Below are 20,226 nucleotides of genomic sequence, written 5' to 3'. Positions count from 1 at the left end.
TACAGCTTACATAGAAACTACCAGGAAGAGCGAGTGAGTGAGTTTAGTCTTACGCCGCTTTTAGTAAATTTCCAGCAATATCACGACGGGCGACACCAGAAATGTACCCATGTAGGGAATCGAACCCGGAACTTCAGCGTGACGACGGAACGTTTTAACCACTAGGTTACCCAACCGCACCCAGTAAGAAAGATAAAACGCCAACGTCATAACGTCATGTCGTTTACGTGCTGATTCCACGGGCATATACAGCATAGCAGAGATTACATGAATGAGTGGCTGAAAATTCAGGAATGGCACCTGGTGTTAGTGAAAAGTTCAACACGCCGCGTCACCAGTAGCACATTTCACCAATATCTAGTAACTCCAGGCTTGACAACAAGGACGAAATCAATATACAACATTAACACGCTACAGAGACTGTACCCAACTGCATGTTCACGCCTGTAATCCCCTTATCGTTATCACAATACAATATTTACCCGCCACTGTGACATAAAAGAATCTGCACATTTATCAAGCTGGTTATTAAATAATTCAAGATTAATGTGAGACTCGCCAATGCCAATTGTGTTAATCCATTGCACAATAGCCTGCATTTCTCACGCGATACTCGAAGATCAATGACGTCGCATTGATCTGTCAAACACGGTCGTTGTGACTATTTTCCGGATTGAATAGTCAACATGTGATTCGTTAACCATGTGCAAAGCCATTGAGGAATGCTCGTGGTTAATTAAATAATGTTTGTTGAGCAGTAGATATTATCGGTTGTCGTCGGCAAAACCAGAAGACATAATGCTAATTATCTTGCCTTTGAAGGAGCCGAACTTGGTTTTAAAAATCGTAAGATTTGAGATCGCTAGATGAGTTGATGAGGAATGGCTAGAGCCAAATTGATGATAAAGTTGGCCTATTTTCATCACGTGAGCAATTAAGGAGACAATCGTTACTCTGTTGACTATATACTGAATTAATTTAAAGGTCAAACATCCAGACTGATAGGCTGGTATGTGCTAATTGAATCTCGGGGTCGTTAGGATCTCTTTGTAGGGGTAAGTTGTATTGACAGGGATTCCAAACTTATGTATTTAGCAAAGCTTTCTTGTCAGTCAGTTAGATCTGGTATGTATACATTACGCTGTCACAGATGAGATGTTCAATTATTGGCACCACGACCACCTGACCTGACCTTGACCTGATTATGACCTGTCCATGACCTGTATGCATGTCGCCCATTGATTCATATCATAACTTATCAAGTTTACATTTTGTGTGCACAATTTGTATTTGGATCTGTATACACATAATCTGTGCAATCGACCTTTCTATAAACCCAAAACATTTAACCATGTTTCACTACTAATAACATCGATGTACATATTCATGATATTAACAATCAAAGAATGATAATATAATAATATTGATCATATTGGCTGTATTCAAAAGATTAGCATTCATATTATCAACCATATCGTGTGTATTGATAGCAATAATCATACCGGCTTTGTTCACAATAACAACCATATACAAGATGTTTTCACAATAACAACCATATAGGATGTAATCACAATAACAACCATATAGGATGTATTCACAATAACAACCATATACAGGATGTATTAACAATAACAACCATAAACAGGATGTATTCACAATATTAACCATATATGATGTATTCACAATAATAACCATATAGGATGTATTCACAATAACAACCATATACAGGATGTATTCACAATAACAACCATATACAGGATGTATTCACAAAAACAACCATACAGGATGTATTCACAATAACAACCACATACAGGATGTATTCACAATAACAACCACATACAGGATGTATTCACAATAACAACCACATACAGAATGTATTCAAAATAACAACTATATATAGGATGTATTCACAATAACAACCATATACAGGATGTATTCACAATAACAACCATATACAGGATGTATTCACAATAACAACCATATACAGGATGTATTCGCAATAACAACCATATACTGGATGTATTCACAAAACAACCATACAGGATGTATTCACAATAACAACCATATACAGGATGTATTCACAATAACAACCATATGCAGGTTGTATTCGCAATAACAACCATTTGCAGGTTGTATTCGCAATAACAACCATTTGCAGGTTGTATTCGCAATAACAACTGTTTGTGTTGTATTCTTAATAATTGTATCAGTAATAACCATTCAGGATGTATTCATAGTAATAACTACATAGGATGTATTCACCATGCCATTCCTACAGATTGTAAACAAAAGAACCATATAAACTGTACACACAATAACACTATCGGCCGTATTCACAACAAGCAAATAAACTGTTTGAATCAGTAACAACCCCATATGCTATGCTACACACGGCGAAATGGAGGCAATATCGAGTTACAGGTAAAGATCGGAATCAGTTTATTCCATTATCATTGCTCCAAACGCTAACCTCGATTAGCTATACTTGTAAGATCGATAGAGGAGTGTTACAGAAAATTTGAATTATCCCCAAAGACATCCACTCTCAAGAACGTATTGTTTTGTCTAAGAATGAAATAATCGAGATGAAATATTCATCAGCATACCGGTCCCATGGGATCTTTTCTATCCAATTCTAAAGATCAGAAAAGTCGGAATACAGTTTAGGGATTCATGCAATCTCTACAATGCGTATAGGGGACTATATGTATACTTCTCACAAGAAGTTAAGAACATCCGACTTCATATGACAATAGTCAGTCTGTCATGGCACATAATAGTCACGTCACAGATACGTAAGTCCGTTGAGTACCATACATATATACAGTGTTTGCAACACTTTAATTTGCCAGTTGGCCATCAGGGCCTGCTGCCGCCTGCAGGTTTTAAAATCTACAGGCCTGAATGATACCTGCAGGCCCATTATGTTAAAGTCAAACCAATAAAAACAAATTAGACTATACTGTACAGTTTCACATTGTGTCTAATCAATTAGCAAAGCCTATGGCGCAGAGAGACGTTTTAATTTTTTAAAGACTGGTGTTGACATTCCTATGCGCAAAGCACTGAAATACCAGGGAGTGAAACTGTAAGTTTTCGTAACATGGATCATGTATGATTCCAGAACGTTAATATAGAAAACAATTATGGTAAAGATTCCAGTTGAAAAACAAAACAAATGACAGATAATTTACTGAAGGCCACAACGCCTGCAACTATTTGGAACTGCCGGCCGATACAATAACAACCGGCGCTGGGTCTCCGGGCCGTCGAATATTTCGAACGCTGCATATATATACTATATTTTAACATGACAACACTAAATACGTCATGCTATGGGAGATAAACTATTGCCATGTGAACAAATGTGAGTCTATAACGTATTTCAGATGACCATTGAAATAGGTGGACATTAACTTTATATCTACATCACTCCATGACTGCAGGGTGTATTTCGTTTGATCAACGACCATTTGCTGTGAAAGGTTAACACAAAAGAAGTGTTTGACATTTCTGAAGTTGATGTAATCAATCAAACCAGCTACTTAGGGTGCTTCTTCATAACACTCACGGAAGAGTTGAGTTCGTTCATCGAAACATGAAAGTATCAGACAAATTATTGTTTATCACGCTATCATCACTTTGTTATCCTGGCAAAAACATACTGTTTTTGGCATCCGTATTATCTCCGAGTCTGGCAATATGATACATTATATCTTTGTGTCCAATACAGGGAAAGTGTGTCAGAAATCGAAAACACCAGCCAGCTTCTCTGATGTTTTTAAAAGTTGACTAGCGAATGTTTTTATGATTAACTAAAATATGTTTTTCATAAGATTCGATGGTCTGACTTGAAAAAGCACCCATTCGTACTATGGGATATATTAAAACATGGGCTAATAAAGGCATTCGAATATGGATTATTGTATGTATCACAAGATGAACGGATAGAAGTATTAAAGATTGTAAAATACATAATATTTTATTTAAACGATGGACTATTAGATGTATTCAAAGATGTACTAGTGTATGCAGTGAAAGATGGACGCGTAGATATTATTTCGAAGATGTATACTGAGGGGAAACTCTGGTAAATTATTTGTTTCCTTCAGTATATTTCAAGACACACGAGTAGATGTATTAGTTCAAGATGCAGTCAAAGATGAAATAGTATATGAAGTCAAAGTGTCGGTAAAGATGGTATTATTGAATGCTCTGAATTTACACGAAGGCTCGGCAGAGACACGACGGGACAAAATTGATGAGTGAGTGAGTGAGTGAGGTTAGTTTTACGCCGCACGCAGCAATATAAAAATCGATGAAATAGTACTTGACACATGTAAAACACTGTTAATACTCACCTCTCTTTCCCTTTCCCAATGTTACGTTTGATACCTGTCTTCCCGACAATCTCTCTCTTATTCATATAATCATCGTTAAACATAATCTGAATTATAATAAATATAACCATAAAGCTAGAAATATACTAAAATGATAAGACATGATGGCTAGGCCGCTTTACGGTTTAGCTGCCCATTGGAACAAACTCCTACCCCCATTTCAGGACTGGTATAATTAGGCTACACTTCCATGGTGATGTAACCTACTGGTCTTTATGCATTTATTAATGACCGAGTGAACCTTTTTACCATCTTGGATCACACACTTCCTGTTTTCTCTTGCTTCTTCTCGCCTATACCTCCACACCGTATTGATCGATTGTAACTAAGGTCTGCCCACAGTACAGACCATCAATATGCAAATAATTCGAATGAGTATTTATGAGTACTGGTCCTTGCAGTAACATAAGTGCCACTCCATGATACCAATTGACACATTTCAAAAGTTGACAACACATGCTTAGTGTTTCAGACCTCGGCCATCGTATTGCAAAAAAGGGGGCCGGGTAGAGTTACGTCCCTTGGCCGCGCCAGGAAGTTGCATCAAGCTGAAACGTCGTAATATATGTGATCGTCAAATCCACCCACATTCTAGTGGTGCTATGGTTATCCAACAGGGATATAATACATATGTGCTGTAATGCATAATGCCACTATGTCGAAGTCATAAGTCGGTTGTAACGAACACAGTCAAAAAAGTTATGTCTACGAGAATCAAAACATTACCATTGTATACTACAGTATATATTGAGGATGAAATAAAAGTTAAAGAGACGATACCTGTCTTATTTTCCCATGTCCTTCAAAGTTACTTCAATAGGTGGGCTGTGGTGGAGCCTAGTGGTTAAAGAGTTCGCTCGTCACGCCAAAGATCCGGGTTCGATTCCCCACATGGGTACAATGTATGAAGCCGATTTCTGGTGTCCCCCCGCCGTGATGTTGCTGGAATATTGCTAAAAGCGGCGTAAAACCATAGTCACTCATTCGCTTCAATAGGAATCTGGCTGCTGTCATGTCCAATTCTTTGGAGATATTCCTCATCTCAGTGCTCCCTTGTGTTAATATGCTTGTCTACACTCTGTCAGGCAGCGGGTGAGTGAGTGAGGGTGAGTGGATGGGTGGTTTTGAGCATGCGAGTGGAGGTGTGGGTGATTTGGGCGGGTACGATTGGCGACTTCAGGTGGGTTTTATCAATATTCCAGGAATATGCCGATGGGAGACACACTGAGCCAGTATGGGGAATCGAACCCGGGTCTTCGGCGTGACGAGCGAACACTACAACCACTAGGCTACCCCACCGCCCCGACTACTGCACTATAGAAATAAACGGAAGACACATTGTCATTAAACATACGTCCATACATTTCCAATGTTACTTGTGTTGCAAAACCAGAAACAAGACAGCACACTTGCTCTACATGTTTGAATATACCTAACAACCTATTGATTGGCTGTTAACGACGGTTATCCATCCATTCCATCACGTTTTACTTATGGAAATGCCAACAAATAAAGGATTTAGCAACCATATGATATAATTATTCCTTTCTTTTTGAACTCTGAAATGTCAGTCGATCTCAACTCGCATCTCATAAAAGAAAATTGAAATCAGAATTTAAAACAAGCTGGTGACGTGCGATCAAAAGAGTTGAACCGTTTTATGGTGCTCTTTGCATTTTACTTGAGACGACCGTGGCAGCAGGAGTTTTCAGCCTGACATTTCATGCAAACGATTTAGGAGTGCTCCAGTATAACTTCACAGCGACTGGGGAATCAATACTCCTAGCGAGTTTTTCAGAGTGACCGAGCCTTCAGGCATTTTGGCATCGCATGTTCTGGGAAAAGATGTAGACACAGAACGAGCAGAGACACATGAAAGAGAAGCACTTTTATTCTGATTTCTATGTACGGTTTGATAACTAAACATTCATCTCCGATTCTGACATAGTCAGCAATTTTCCAGTGTCAACTGACTTGAGTTTGCCATATGGAATCATAACGGTAAAGTCGGACTCACACAAAGGTGCTTTTAGCAGAGATTCCATATGATTATGGAAATGGTTTTGTGGGGTTTTTATTATTGGAATATTAATACAAGTTTTATGAAGTGATATCAGGAGAAGGAGATTTCTATAAACGAAAGGTAGTGCCTTGTTACTGAAATGCTGTGTATGTTTTGTGAAGGTTGACTTGAAGAGAAGCCAATGGAACATAAAAAATGTTTAACTCGAGTTATATAGGGTAGCGGCTGAACTGTAAGACATAATATAGTCAATACTGTATTTCTTATATAGTGTCCATCACGAAAAACATTACTGTGTCTCCCTTATGCACCAACCATGTAATGTCTATTTAGAGATTGTTCCAATCCAGTGATTGACATCATGAGCATCGATCAACGCAAATGGGATACGATGTCCTGTCATCCAGGTCAGCATGCCTGACCACCCGATCACAGTAATCGCCTCCCACGAGAAGCATGGGTTGCTGAAGACCAATTCTTACCGTTATGTTCACGGGACTATAAACGAATCGTAACAGTAACTGACAGTACACTATACAAGATCGTTAAACATCTTATTACTGTTAATCTTATCTTGCTATAAGAGGGTCCCAATTTTCTTCTGATGAGTTTACGCACGGAAGCTGTTCAATGACAGTTAAAGCAAACATTAAGGCTGATAGTTACTTCTTCAGAAGCAGAACCTTTATATTGACTTTCTGACATTCGTATTTACAGGGCCTCTAACTGATCGAGTGAAGCACATGCACCAGCGGTATTGGGCTGCGCTTAAATACGATGAGCTACGTTACAATATATCCATAGGAAGAGACTACTGTATCGCACAAATAATATTTGCTTTAAATTTCGACGGGAGTAGAGTGATAATAACTCGATACCTTCCTCTAATTATCTCTTGAGGCTCTGTAGCTCACCCTTCACATGTTTATAAAAACGTTGCAGTGATATGCTATGTCATAGGTACCACGTATATAATCGGCACATAAGTTTTAACTTGTTTTTATGTAACAATCACGGGCAAAAACAGCGGCGTATTTGTATTTGTGTAATCGTCTCATGGTTATTATATCCATCCTATGGGAAAAGATCATAACGATGGAATAAACAACATCGAGATTACTTATAATTCTCTTGGCACACGTATTGTCTGTATTTTCATAATGTATATGTGTAATTAATTTAATGGAGTTTCCTACTGGGGGCCCACTATTTGAGAGTGAGAGGATGTGTGTAGTTTTTACACGATTTATAGCAATATTCAAGCAATATCATAGCGTGGAACACCTGAAATGAGCTTCACACAATGTACCCATGTAGGGAATCGAATCCGTGTCTTCGTGGTAATGAACCACCCTTTAACCAATAGGCTACCACGCTGTTCCCCTTACACATGATGTGTATTAATAATCATACATAGCTACTGTATACAAAACAGTTTCCAATAAACACAAACCATTCCAGGGCATGACGTCAGCATCTTGAGTGACGTCATTATATTTCACTTCTACAGTGACCGGGAATCAGTAACTGATTAACCTATTTCAAGTACGTGGACAGTGAAGTACCTAATGCAAACAAGCTTAATTACCGTCTAACCAAGCCCTACTAACAGCTATAAAAAGACAATGTCAATGACTAAATACTCCTTACTGTTTAACAATGTAAAATCTATTACACTAATTACGTTCGATACATATCGACCAGTCGGTATCAACGTGATGCGTAGCTATAACAGGGTAATTTTAATCAAGAAGGTTCGAAGATTCTTTCTGAAATGAAGAGGACTACTCTTATCAGAACCAAAACTATTAACGCTGCTTTGATGTCACCTGGAATAGTGAAATGGAGTCGAAATTACCTGTGCTAAATTATCCCCTAAATATACTCAATTCATAAATTAATGTATATCTTTTAAACTTGATCTGTTTATCCTGGAAAGCAATGGCAGCATGTCGTGCTGTGGAAGACGTCACGTCAGTAGAGGGTTTCACTGGGCCAATAAATCATGTTGGGAAAAAATGTGCATTAAGTGTATTTTCGTTGTTGTCTGTAGAAGTAGTAGCAAAAACGTTGACTTTAATGTAGGAAAGCATTTCGTTTGGAGAAAAAACTTTATGAATTGCAAGAACTGAATACGCTTCATGAAGCGTTTGCTTTAATGCAACAAAACGTTTTAGCTGGATGTGGTTGGAAGGAGAAGAAAAAGAAAAGATTGTCTTGATGAAAATACACCATCATGCCACAGTCAATGATATTGTTTTGTCAAGATGCAGAAATGTCGGTCACAGTAACCTTCGTTATGCATGAGTGCGTGAGTATGGTCTTGAAAATAGGCCCCGCCCATATGATGAAGATGAAGATAAAGATGAAGATGCATACATTACCGGGTATTGCCCCAGCAGTCTGAAATATATGAATGCTCGAAGAAATATGAACATGCCGATCTGACTGTCATTTTTAAAGCAATGTACCTGAAGAAGATTCGGAGTCGGACTGGTTTCCATAGTCCTCGACGCTGCGCCACATCTGTGGGGAGATTGAAGGTGAAGGCAATATATCCAATCGGTCATCATCGGAACTTTCCGTCACTGCGGCTAATTCCGAGCCGTTGTACCGTGAATCTCCGTCATCTTCATCATATGATGTGAAGCTCGTATGTCTGGAGAGGTCCGTGTGTCTGGAGAAACAAGGGTTAGACCGTGAGTGAGTGAGTGAGTGAGAGAGAGAGTTTTACAAGATGACACAGTAATCGCTGATACTGTGCAGTTTACGCCTAATGGAATCTGTGAAGGCAGAGAAGTGAGACTGGTTATACACTAACGTTAATTATTTCATATTGCTGTTCCAACCATACCTTTCACAGTTAATACACGAAAATAAATATATCAACATCGACACTTAGGACAAGTCCTTGTTTAATTAAGGGAGTCAGTGTAAGCGGTATACGGCGAGTAGGACAAGGATCCCATTTCACATAGCGATCTTAGTAGTACGACTATCTTAGGTCTATATTAATATATTGACGTTACAATTGTCGTAACAATTATCGCAGTGCTAAGGGGGCCTTTTGTATTATGTATTCCTATACACGAAACGAATCTGCAAAATGTGTCCACGGCAAATTGCGAATCATTAGAAACCTTTACGCATGGGGAAAAATCGTTCTCTTGAAGTATAGATTTTAATCATTCATACATCTCACCTTCCATAAAAGATAATTGGGTAAAAGATCAGGAATAACCAGGAACTATTCTGGTGATACATATAGTGGGTTTCTTGATAAACACAGAGGCTGGTGTACATTGGTTTTGTGAATAGAAACCGAGCTGTTTAACATTGACGAATATGATTCGTGACGGCGGGCTGTGTGTGGCTTTATGAAACGTTACTCGTTATCCAATATCTAACGTAAAGTATTAGAGCTTAATTCAAAGCTTCATTCACACGAAAACGAAATTTCCTCCTTTGAGACTAGTTCAATAGAGCCTCGGGCTGATGTTGTCCGCGTTCTTACCGCGACGTTGCTTGCTGTCGAGACGACGACCTCTACCGATCTTTGATGGAGGTGTTTAAAGATGGGATCAAAGTGACACGGATGTGTGGAAACTGACATGGTGAATATCGTATTACCTTTCAAAACCAGAGGAAACTATGGGCCTATTGTCCGGTAGACGCGCAACTGAATCACTTAGTATGGGTGAGTGAGCGAGAGTGTACGCTGTTTAAACAGTGCTCCAGCAAAGGCAGCAATCGTTGACTTCACTCATTCTACATGTGTAGATGTAGAGAATGGACCTCTAGGCTGTATTCATTCATTCATTCATTCATTCATTCATTCATTCGGTCGTTCGTTCGTCCGTCCATCCATCCATCCATCCGTTCATTCATTCATTCATTCATTCAATCAATCATTGGGATTGCGGCTAAGAACAAAGACCCTAGCACTCACGCAAGCCACAACAGGCGAGTAGACGGATGGGGTGTTCATTCATTCATTCATCCATCCACCCGTCCACCCATCAATCAATTCATTCATAAATTCATTCATTCATTCATCCATAGGGACTGCGGGTAAGACTAACGGCCCCAGCAACTCATGCTAGCCACAGAAAGTGTGTAGATGGATGCGGTGGTAAGGTTCGGTGGTGAGATTCATAGCTTGTTTTGTTTTTTAAATTAAAATTAAATTGCTGAAAACGATGCTCATAGTGTCAATCACTGGCCCAAGCTCTGTTATTTACAGACCGCCATGACATAGCTGGGACATTACTCAGATAGACGATCAATAACTGACGATGTCCATATGTTTATGATTATTGATACTAACACCGCTATTGAGTCAAACTGTGTACTTTGAGGGCTGTAAAACCAATAAATCTTTGTATATGTAACGTGAATACGTCTCCCCTGTCTATTTGTGTAATAGATGCCACCAAAGTAACGCAAGCTGTTGCACACATCAAAATCCCATTTAAAAGGAATCGTATTTTTGCACTAATATTGTCAACTGTCTATACAACTCACGCACCAATTCATTTTCCTTTCCATCTTACATACTGCACGTTTCAGTTTCCAGTGATTGTTATTTAGCGTGATTTACATCGTCCAAAAAACAGAAATATATCGAGAGAATGACGTCCGCCTGTCACTGTAACTAGATCTTATCTCCATCTGAAGTTGACTGAAATTTAGAATCGATACAAAATAGTTCAAAAGATGCAATCAAGGATATGTTTGGACCAGATGACGATATATTCACGAATTTACTGTCTGTTTGGATGCTTGTTTACCATGTGATCCTCCACGTTGGAGAAAAATATATATTTATGTTTGAAATACTTCTTATATGAACATGCAGCTTTAACCTTTTAGTGTTGGGTTAGAGCTTACTGCTTTTGTTGGATATAAATGTCAGACTAACATATTGCGTTCTGAGGTCCATTGTTTGGCGTCACTTTAAGTTAAGTTCGAAAGTAATAAAGGCTGCATGGCGGTACCACGAATTGAATCCTCCTGTAACTCTACATGGAAGCGTAGTAAGGAGAAAGCGATAATGGTATTAAGTGAGTTACTTTAACAATACTCGGGTGTTTTGGCATTATCATGTTAATTCCAGTCTTGAAATAGTTTCCTTAATGAAACGCAAAATAATGTAATAATGCTATAGTTTGTGTTATATCAAATTGATATAACCGACAAAGTAAGTGAGTGAGTGAGTGAGTGAGCGAGCGAGTGCGTGAGTTAATGAGCCGGAGAGCATGTGCATATGAGTGAGTGAGTCAAGGGTCCTCTACTTGAGGCATCGTTTGTGAGTGAGGAATGTTTGAAATACAATGTTGACCCTTTCGTGAGAGAGCAAGGTGTCCTCTTACTGGTAGCGCTGTTCTTGATCGACAGTTGTTTACAAGACACATATGGCATTTGTGTGAGTGAGTGAGTGGATGGATGGGTGGGTGGGTGAGTCTGTCAGGTGAGTGAATGAGTCCGGTGAATGGGTGTGTCCTCAGCGTTGTTGGTGAGTGATAGACTGAAATATACAACTGACCCTTGTATGAGTGAGGTGACCTCAACTGGTTTATGGTTGATTGCAACAGTGAACATTGAGTGAAAAAGTGAGTTTTAAAGTCGCATTGAAAAACATTCAAGTTACATCACGGCGTGCCAGCTTGAAGCGTAAAACCTGAAGTAAAGCCACGAACATCGGTTTCTGGCACGCCCATGGGACGCAACTCTGCAACGTGAACTACTTCCCATTGGACGACGTGACCACCCGTGTCTGTTCGAATCATAATCGAAGGTGTGTAAATGGCACCAGGGCGATAAGAGAAGTACCACACACAGCCGACCCAGGATCAAATGATTCGTATGAGACAGAAGCAGTTATTCACGGAATGTCTCACACACCAAGGCCAGAGCTTCACATAAACCCCGAAAGCATCAAAGACGGCCTCAATTCCTGCAGTTCCACTGCACCAATTAGTGGGAGGTCAGACCGAGCTAGGAACATGGCATTAGGACATAATGTAATTACAGAGAGGAAATCAAATCATAGGACACTCTCTGGACAAGCCGCTGTCGGTGGTTCTGAAGGCTAAGACAGCGGTCTGTGATTGAGTTTAGCTTATTGCCAGTTGCTGGTGGTCTTCAGCCAGGAATCTACTCATCAGTCAAGATCTTGACACTGATTTGCGGATATCGAGATTGACAGCTTAACCTGGTATTTGTTGCAATTGGTGTTTATTGTGATACTGTTATCTGAGTTGTGGTGCTAAACCAGCCTGGAAATGAAACAATTGATTCATAAATTACATTCCTATTTCTAGTTCTCTGAAAGCTTTGTTTGTTTGTTGTTTAACATCGCACATATACAACTCTATCTGTCTGGACCAGACAATCCAGTGATCAACAGCATGAACATCGATCTACGCAATTGGGAACGATGACATGTCTCAACCAAGTCAGCAAGTCTGACCACCGATCCTGTTAGTCGCCTCTTACGACAAGCATGGGTTACTGAAGACCAATTCTAACCCGGATCTTCACGGATCTTCTCAAAGAAATACAATATTCTCCTTGATACAAATATGGCTCTTTGTTTAAAAAAGTGATCCCTAAGGATATTTGAACATAGTATCGCTAATGAAATCTCCAATAAACTATCAAACATGTCAGGCCCCCAAGGAGTTATCCTTGAAAGAAAAACTAAAACGAAACAATAACGACAGACTGAACATACATTTATACACTTTTCGAAATATATATATGCTTTCGCATCCACTTGATGCTCATATAATGTTTTTAGAAATATTTGCTATCGCAGTCACAAGATGCTATTGGTTTACGTGTTGTATAAAGAATTTCAAGGCTGTGTCTTGATATTTCTGTACATAACATACTAAAAGAAGTAGAGGCCTGCTTTATCTCCGTGTTATTAGGAACTGACTGAAGTCTAACCAGGAGACCCTATATTCTCATGAATGTTGCTGTTCACGTAAATGACTTAGGATCCCCAGGTGTGTTAAAGGATGTGTAATCATTACTGTACTGACAGATGCGCGAGACAAGAATGAAAACACGAGCCATTTTTACTCGGTACAATATATATTTTACAAACATGTTCTTACTTAACCGTAATTGTCGTGAGAAGGGCATGTGGAGGACATTTCAAAATTTGACGCACCAGTGACAAAAATGATATACGATGTAATTGTGTATTTTGACTTGTACCTCATATTCCTGTGTTTGGTTCTAGTGGTTCGGGTGAACTGTTGACGTGCCTTTGCATGTGTTTGTGACGGGTGCCATTGTGGCAGGATTCGAACATCTGGTATCATAACTATTTGGTACTAGTTCATGAACACATGACCATTATATCGCGTGAATCGTACAGTGGACTTCACTCTCCGAGAGGTCGTATAGTTACGCAGGACACACAATGCTATGTACTAGATATGCGACATAACCACGGTTTACTCGAATTCATCGTTATCGACTTCGTAACTTCTTGATGTCGGGAGGTTGCGCATTATCACGAAGACCTAATATATGTTCCTCGCTTATCTCGAACAACCTATAATGCGACACCGGCGTTCGAAACACCTCGGCTTCGAAAGACTGCGGGAGTTTCACCATGGGATGAACGGTATGTTAAATGTACCTCATGGCCGCGACTTCAAGAAGTATCGTTGTATCCGTGAGTTATACATTTTACCATGGTCTGAACGTTATGACAGACGTAATGACATCGACTTAAAGACGTTTCATTGCATCTAAGAATTCGACATTCATCACAGCATAAAAATCAGGTTGGTTATACTTCGACGTAACTAATTTTCTGAGCATGTGACTGTTCTACTTTACGAAAGAACTATATGTTTTATTGCTAATGAGTTCGACACAAAGAAGTTCTGCTCCACATGAGAGTTCTTCATTTCACCACAGAATGAACGTGATAACTGAACTCAATACACTTGTATTACGCTGTCAAGTATTGAACGTCATTTCTGTAGCTTATTTCACCATCTTCTACACGCTAATTACCGGAAACCAAAGCGAAACATCAAAGTTAGAATAGAAAACTTCATCTTGATCTTCTTGGCAATAAAAAATCACGCTGAAAGAATAAATGACGTCAGCTACATTCCATGCGTAAAATCGTTACAAGAAAAAGAATAGAAAATAATTTCGTTTTCATTTGGAATACAAAAATCCGCATTTCAAGAATGCTACAATATGAATCTCCCCTGTGTTTGTAAGAGTCATCGTATCGACGTTATGTGATATGACTATCATAAGCTTTACTGTGTCGTACCACAGATACTGGGCCTGTGGAGACAACATGCTTTCTTGTCCTCTGTCACATCGCTAATAGAAGATCAAAGTACCCCCATGTGTTCAGATCAAATGAAATGGAAGTAAGTGCTAAATTCTATCGACGGTGAGTATGATGCTCTGCTTTGATAAGCCGCTTTTGAATTTCCAGACATTTTGTTGCAGGCAGATTCGCGACGGGATTATTGTTGCATGTATTCTGCACAGATAAGATCAGATCTGTCCTTACAGATCACATGCCAGCCAAGCTTTAATCAAATCATTTTCCGTTTTCAATCTTAGATTAATGTTTTTGTGGAACAAACTCTGCAAAAACGAAAAATGATTCAAAGCATACGGTAATCAATGATTTAACCATGCAAAGACTTTGCAGAAAGACTCATGCAAGTAAGTATATATCGACCTTTTACGTTTAAGGAGACTCTCAATGAGTAGGTTCGGAACAACATATACGAAAACTGGATTCAAAATGTAGGGATAGGGTTGATGTCGAGGCGCCATAATTACTTGTTATGATAACAAGATGCAGATAGTGGAGGTAATTCCACGATCCAGGTTTTACTGTTGCTCACGGCAAGATGGTGTTTACAGTTTCAATGGGGGAGGCCCATGCGTTTAGCTGCTTCTGGTCAAGTCCAATTTACTTACAAATGCCAGAAAACACAAACGTGCGGGGAGGTAGACTGCAAATTGCGGAGTGGCATATGGTCGGAGCGGATCTGTAACGCGCAACTCGATGCACTGGTTGTAAGCATGCTGTCTGTCCGTTAAGATTTATGGCTTTCAGCGAAGTAAAAAACAGTAGCGATGATGGAGTTCAGAGTTTCTGTAGAGCTCAAGCAATCAGGACGGAACAAATTTGTACAGGGTACATCAATGTTTTTAAGAATTGATATGTCAAACGAAGAACAATGTGTGGTAAAAAAGGAGATGGTTTATGTGACTGGATGAACGTTGATGGCATAGACGCTAGGGGCTCAGTGCCAGTTTGTGCGGTACAGTCGGTGATAAAACACTTGTACTAGTGAATATGTCATAGCGTGGCCTTGCGCTATTGTTTTATCAAAGCAACTGTCTTGAAAATGACGGTTTGGGTTCATCAAAAACTCATGCTTACGAAATGTGCCAAAATGTACAGAAACACTTTTTATAAGATTTATAAAAACACATACCACATGGCCTCCAGAATTTACTGTATGACTCGGGAAGCTGTGGGTTACTCGCTTTTGCATTGTACAAGCCATATTAAGGGATATGAAGAATTGTGTTCATACACTGTACCAATGAGGAAATCGAACCCGTATCTTTGGCATTACGAACGACCGCTTTATCCAGTAGGCTACCTCACAGGTCATCAAAGAATATATTTGAATGAAGGTTATACATGACACACTGTCTTGTTCTGCGATTTATGTAAGTCACAGTACCTCATTTTTGAACGTCACAACAATAGTACCACCTAATTACAGTAAACTATATTTAAACCAAACTAAACAGACCATTAATGTAAGCTCGTCATAACCGTAGTTCGTTATATGCAGTGTGACTACAATATGCAGCAAGAAGAGGGATAACATCACTTCGTTACCAACGTCCATCCGTTATAAGCGTGTTTGTTGTAAACGTAGGTTTACTATATCTTTTCTTCCCCTTCAGCTCTTGATAATATTAGAGAATATCCCGTTTCGGAGGGATTAATCAACATCCATTAAAAGAACATACAGCAAATAAACTTTCTTCAGGATCATGTTAATAAGTAGAGTTCAAATTCCGAACTAGACTGGTTTGCCTACCCTAGAGCACTGGCGCTACTCGATCCCACTAGTAAATCAAAGGTTAGCAGAGAATGTAAATCTAAGGTTAGCTGATAACGTAAACCTAAGGTTAGCTGAGAACGTAAACCTAAGGTTAGCTGAGAACGTAAACCTAAGGTTAGCAGAGAAAGTAAATCTAGGGTTAGCAGAGAAAGGTAATTTAAAGTTAGCAGTAAATCTAAGGTTAGCAGTACATCTAAGGCTAGCAGAGAAAGTAAATTTAAGGTTATCAGAGAAAGTAAATCTAAGGTTAGCAGAGAATGTAAACCTAAGGTTAGCAGAGAATGTAAATCTAAGGTTAGCAGAGCAAGTAAATCTAAGGTTAGCAGAGCAAGTAAATCTGATGTTAGCAGAGCAAGTAAATCTAAGGGTAGCAGAGCAAGTAAATCTGAGGTTTGGTCCGTCCACCTGCTTATAATTTAGTCGAAATGCGTATATCGAACTACGGTTATGACGAGCTGACATCAATGAGTCATAACCGTAGTGAACTGTGTAGAAACGGCAAATACCTGAATATATAACCCTGGATATATCAGAGTCAGTTATGGAGGCACTAGAGAATGGTAAATAGTGATTTACGTCGAATAACCAATCTTGCAGAGATCTGCGGCGAGAATATCGGATGACATACTGGAATTTGAATGGAAGATCTCATGGTATGGGACAGCGTCATGTTTAAAGATTTATGTTACGAATAACGGATTAATTACGTCTGTGACAGAGAACAGGAACCAGCTGTCTGTGATGGTAACGTGAGTAACAGAAAGCGGATTTGATTTTATGTGTCACTATACCACCAAGCACTTGTCCAGTAAAGGTCAAACAGCGATGCAGTTTTCAGCTTTCACATAATATCTAGTGGCTTTCAATCACAGACGTCCATGACCTTCCTAGCAATCCAATCACACCGCCCACAAAACACTTCTCGTGAGCTATTTAATCCAGTTCGTCTGTATGGTTGCAGTACAAAAACCATGACTGCAAGCGTGAAACGACATCCTAACTGATGCGATAGCACAAACCATTGAGATGAATATTAGGTGATATTTGATTGGAGTGGACAGATGCAAGAAGGATCAGTGTTATTGGATTATGTTCGTGTCAGGGTGAAGAGTGAAATCGATGGTTTCGACTCTCAGAGGAATCTCGTTTCATAACAAAGAATTTATTCTTTACTTGTATTAGAGAACAGCAATGCATTAATATGTCTAACAGATATTTCTCTTTAAGAGCAGATAGTAAAATGATGCATCGCTAGTAAATACCAGAAATCCCGCAAGGATAAGGCTGTAACTATAGTGGTCCATACGATATGGACCGGACAAAATATGTTATACATCTTCTTGTGTATTTTTGGGGCGGAAGGGTAGTCTAGTGGTTATAACGTTCGCTCGTCACGACTAAGGCCTATGTTTGATGATTTTGATTCCCCGTACCTATGATGTATGAAGTCTTTTCTGGTATTCGCCGCCTTAATATTGCTGGAATATTGCTAATAATAAAAGCACATTATATGTTAAATTTGTTTAGCAGGGCAAAGCGCAAAAGATAGTGTCATCAAAGCGGCATGTCCAATATTAAATTTGGTTCAGGATATCTAGTAATCGACAGCATGAGCAAATATTTTGCCGTTGGGATACGCTGAAACACAGTTCTACAATCTGATTATCATTGTCAGGGTGCACATCTCTACAATCTGATTATCATTGTCAGGTTGCACATTTCTACAATCTGATGATCATTGTCAGGTTGCACATCTCTACAATCTGATGATCATTGTCAGGTTGCACATCTCTACAATCTGATGATTGTCAGATTGCACATTTCTACAATCTGATTATTGTCAGGTTGCACATTTCTACAATCTGATGATCATTTCAGGTTGCACATTTCTACTATCTGATTATCATTGTCAGGTTGCACATTTCTACAATCTGATTATTGTCAGATTGCACATTTCTACAATCTGATGATCATTGTCAGGTTGCACATTTCTACAATCTGATGATCATTGTCAGATTGCACATTTCTACAATCTGATGATCATTGTCAGGCTAATGAGACAAACGTGTACTGTTTCTGTCCCTGGGTCCCCGCGTGAGTATGTAGTTATATTTTTGTGGTGACTATGTTTTACAGTTATGGAACAGCCAGACAATGTTCAACAGCCAATGGAACAGTGAAACAGATATTTTGCAATTACGTTACATGAGAAAGTGTTATGCACGTGTCCAGAAATGATACGATGATATACAATATTGAATCAGATATACAATATTGTACACAGTTATGCCACTAAAAGACTATTTCATACAACTACGCATCAGAGTCACAATGAATCACAATGTTCTACAGCTATGGATCAGAGTCACAATGTTGTACAGCTATGGATCAGTCACAATGTTCTACATTATAGATCAGAGTCACAATGTATCACAATGTTGTACAGCTATGGATCAGAGTCACAATGAGACACAATGTTGTACAGCTATGGATCAGAGTCACAAGGAGACACAATGTTGTACAGCTATGGATCAGAGTCACAAGGAGACGCAATGTTGTACAGCTATGGATCAGAGTCACAAGGAGACACAATGTTGTACAGCTATGGATCAGAGTCACAAGGAGACACAATGTTGTACAGCTATGGATCAGAGTCACAAGGAGACACAATGTTGTACAGCTATGGATCAGAGTCACAATGAGACACAATGTTGTACAGCTATGGATCAGAGTCACAATGAGACAAAATGTTGTACAATGAGACACAATGTTGTACAGCTATGGATCAGAGTCACAACAGCTACGGATCAGAGACACAATGTTTCTATATGGGTCAGTCACAATGAGACACAATGTTGTACAGCTATGGATCAGAGTCACAATGAGACACAATGTTGTACAGCTATGGATCAGAGTCACAATGAGACACAATGTTGTACAGCTATGGATCAGAGTCACAATGAGACACAATGTTGTACAGATCCCAGAGTTGTACAGCAATCTGGGTCACAATGTTGTACAGCTATGGATCAGAGTCACAATGAGACACAATGTTGTACAGCTATGGATCAGAGTCACAATGAATCACAATGTTGTACAGCTATAGATCGGAGTCACAATGTTGTACAGCTATAGATCGGAGTCACAATGTTCCACAGGTATGGAAAGGAACGACAGATGTTACATGGCCAGAAATATAAGATCCGTTTTACTGTTATGGCGCTGTTTGTTTCACTGTCACGGAACAGAGACACAATCTTATCCAGCTATGGCGGAGAGAGACAATGATGATACTAATTGGATCAGAGAGAAATGCTGTGCAGTAATAGGACAGAGGGTCAATGAAGCACAATTATCGCAAGAGAGAAAACGATATACATTATTAGACCAGTATTTATTGTATATGTGTGAACAACCAATTAAACCTTTGTTGAACCTTTGGCGTAAACCACTACACAAACAATAGCCCATCCCTTTTGAGGAAGACAAACCAGTAACTGACAATATGAACATCGATAGACCAGATACAATGTTGCTTGACGCTGCTTTTAGCAGTGAGTGAGTTAGTGAATATGGTCTGAGGTCGCGTTTCAAATTATTATCATAAACCGGCCTTTCGTAATGATGACTGAACACTTTAACAACTGGCTTTAAT

General features: G+C 39.2%; 1 protein-coding gene across 7 annotated transcripts in view; it reads right to left on the bottom strand.

Annotated features, from left to right (window-relative positions):
- The window catches only part of LOC124274678, a 200,115-nt gene that overhangs the window by 88,665 nt on the left and 91,224 nt on the right, over positions 1-20,226 (bottom strand). For all 7 annotated transcript variants that reach the window (XM_046710046.1, XM_046710041.1, XM_046710045.1 and 4 more), the window contains exon 3: positions 8,895-9,100. In XM_046710046.1, the coding sequence (XP_046566002.1) occupies positions 8,895-9,100 (206 nt within the window). The remainder of the gene's footprint in view (positions 1-8,894; positions 9,101-20,226) is intronic.

The sequence above is a fragment of the Haliotis rubra genome, unplaced genomic scaffold (genome assembly GCF_003918875.1).
Source record: "Haliotis rubra isolate DU_JTF1 unplaced genomic scaffold, ASM391887v1 Scf193, whole genome shotgun sequence".
NCBI classification, from domain to species: Eukaryota; Metazoa; Mollusca; class Gastropoda; order Lepetellida; family Haliotidae; genus Haliotis; species Haliotis rubra.
The sequence above is the reverse complement of the archived record's forward strand: the minus strand, read 5'-3'. Positions and strand labels throughout refer to the sequence as shown.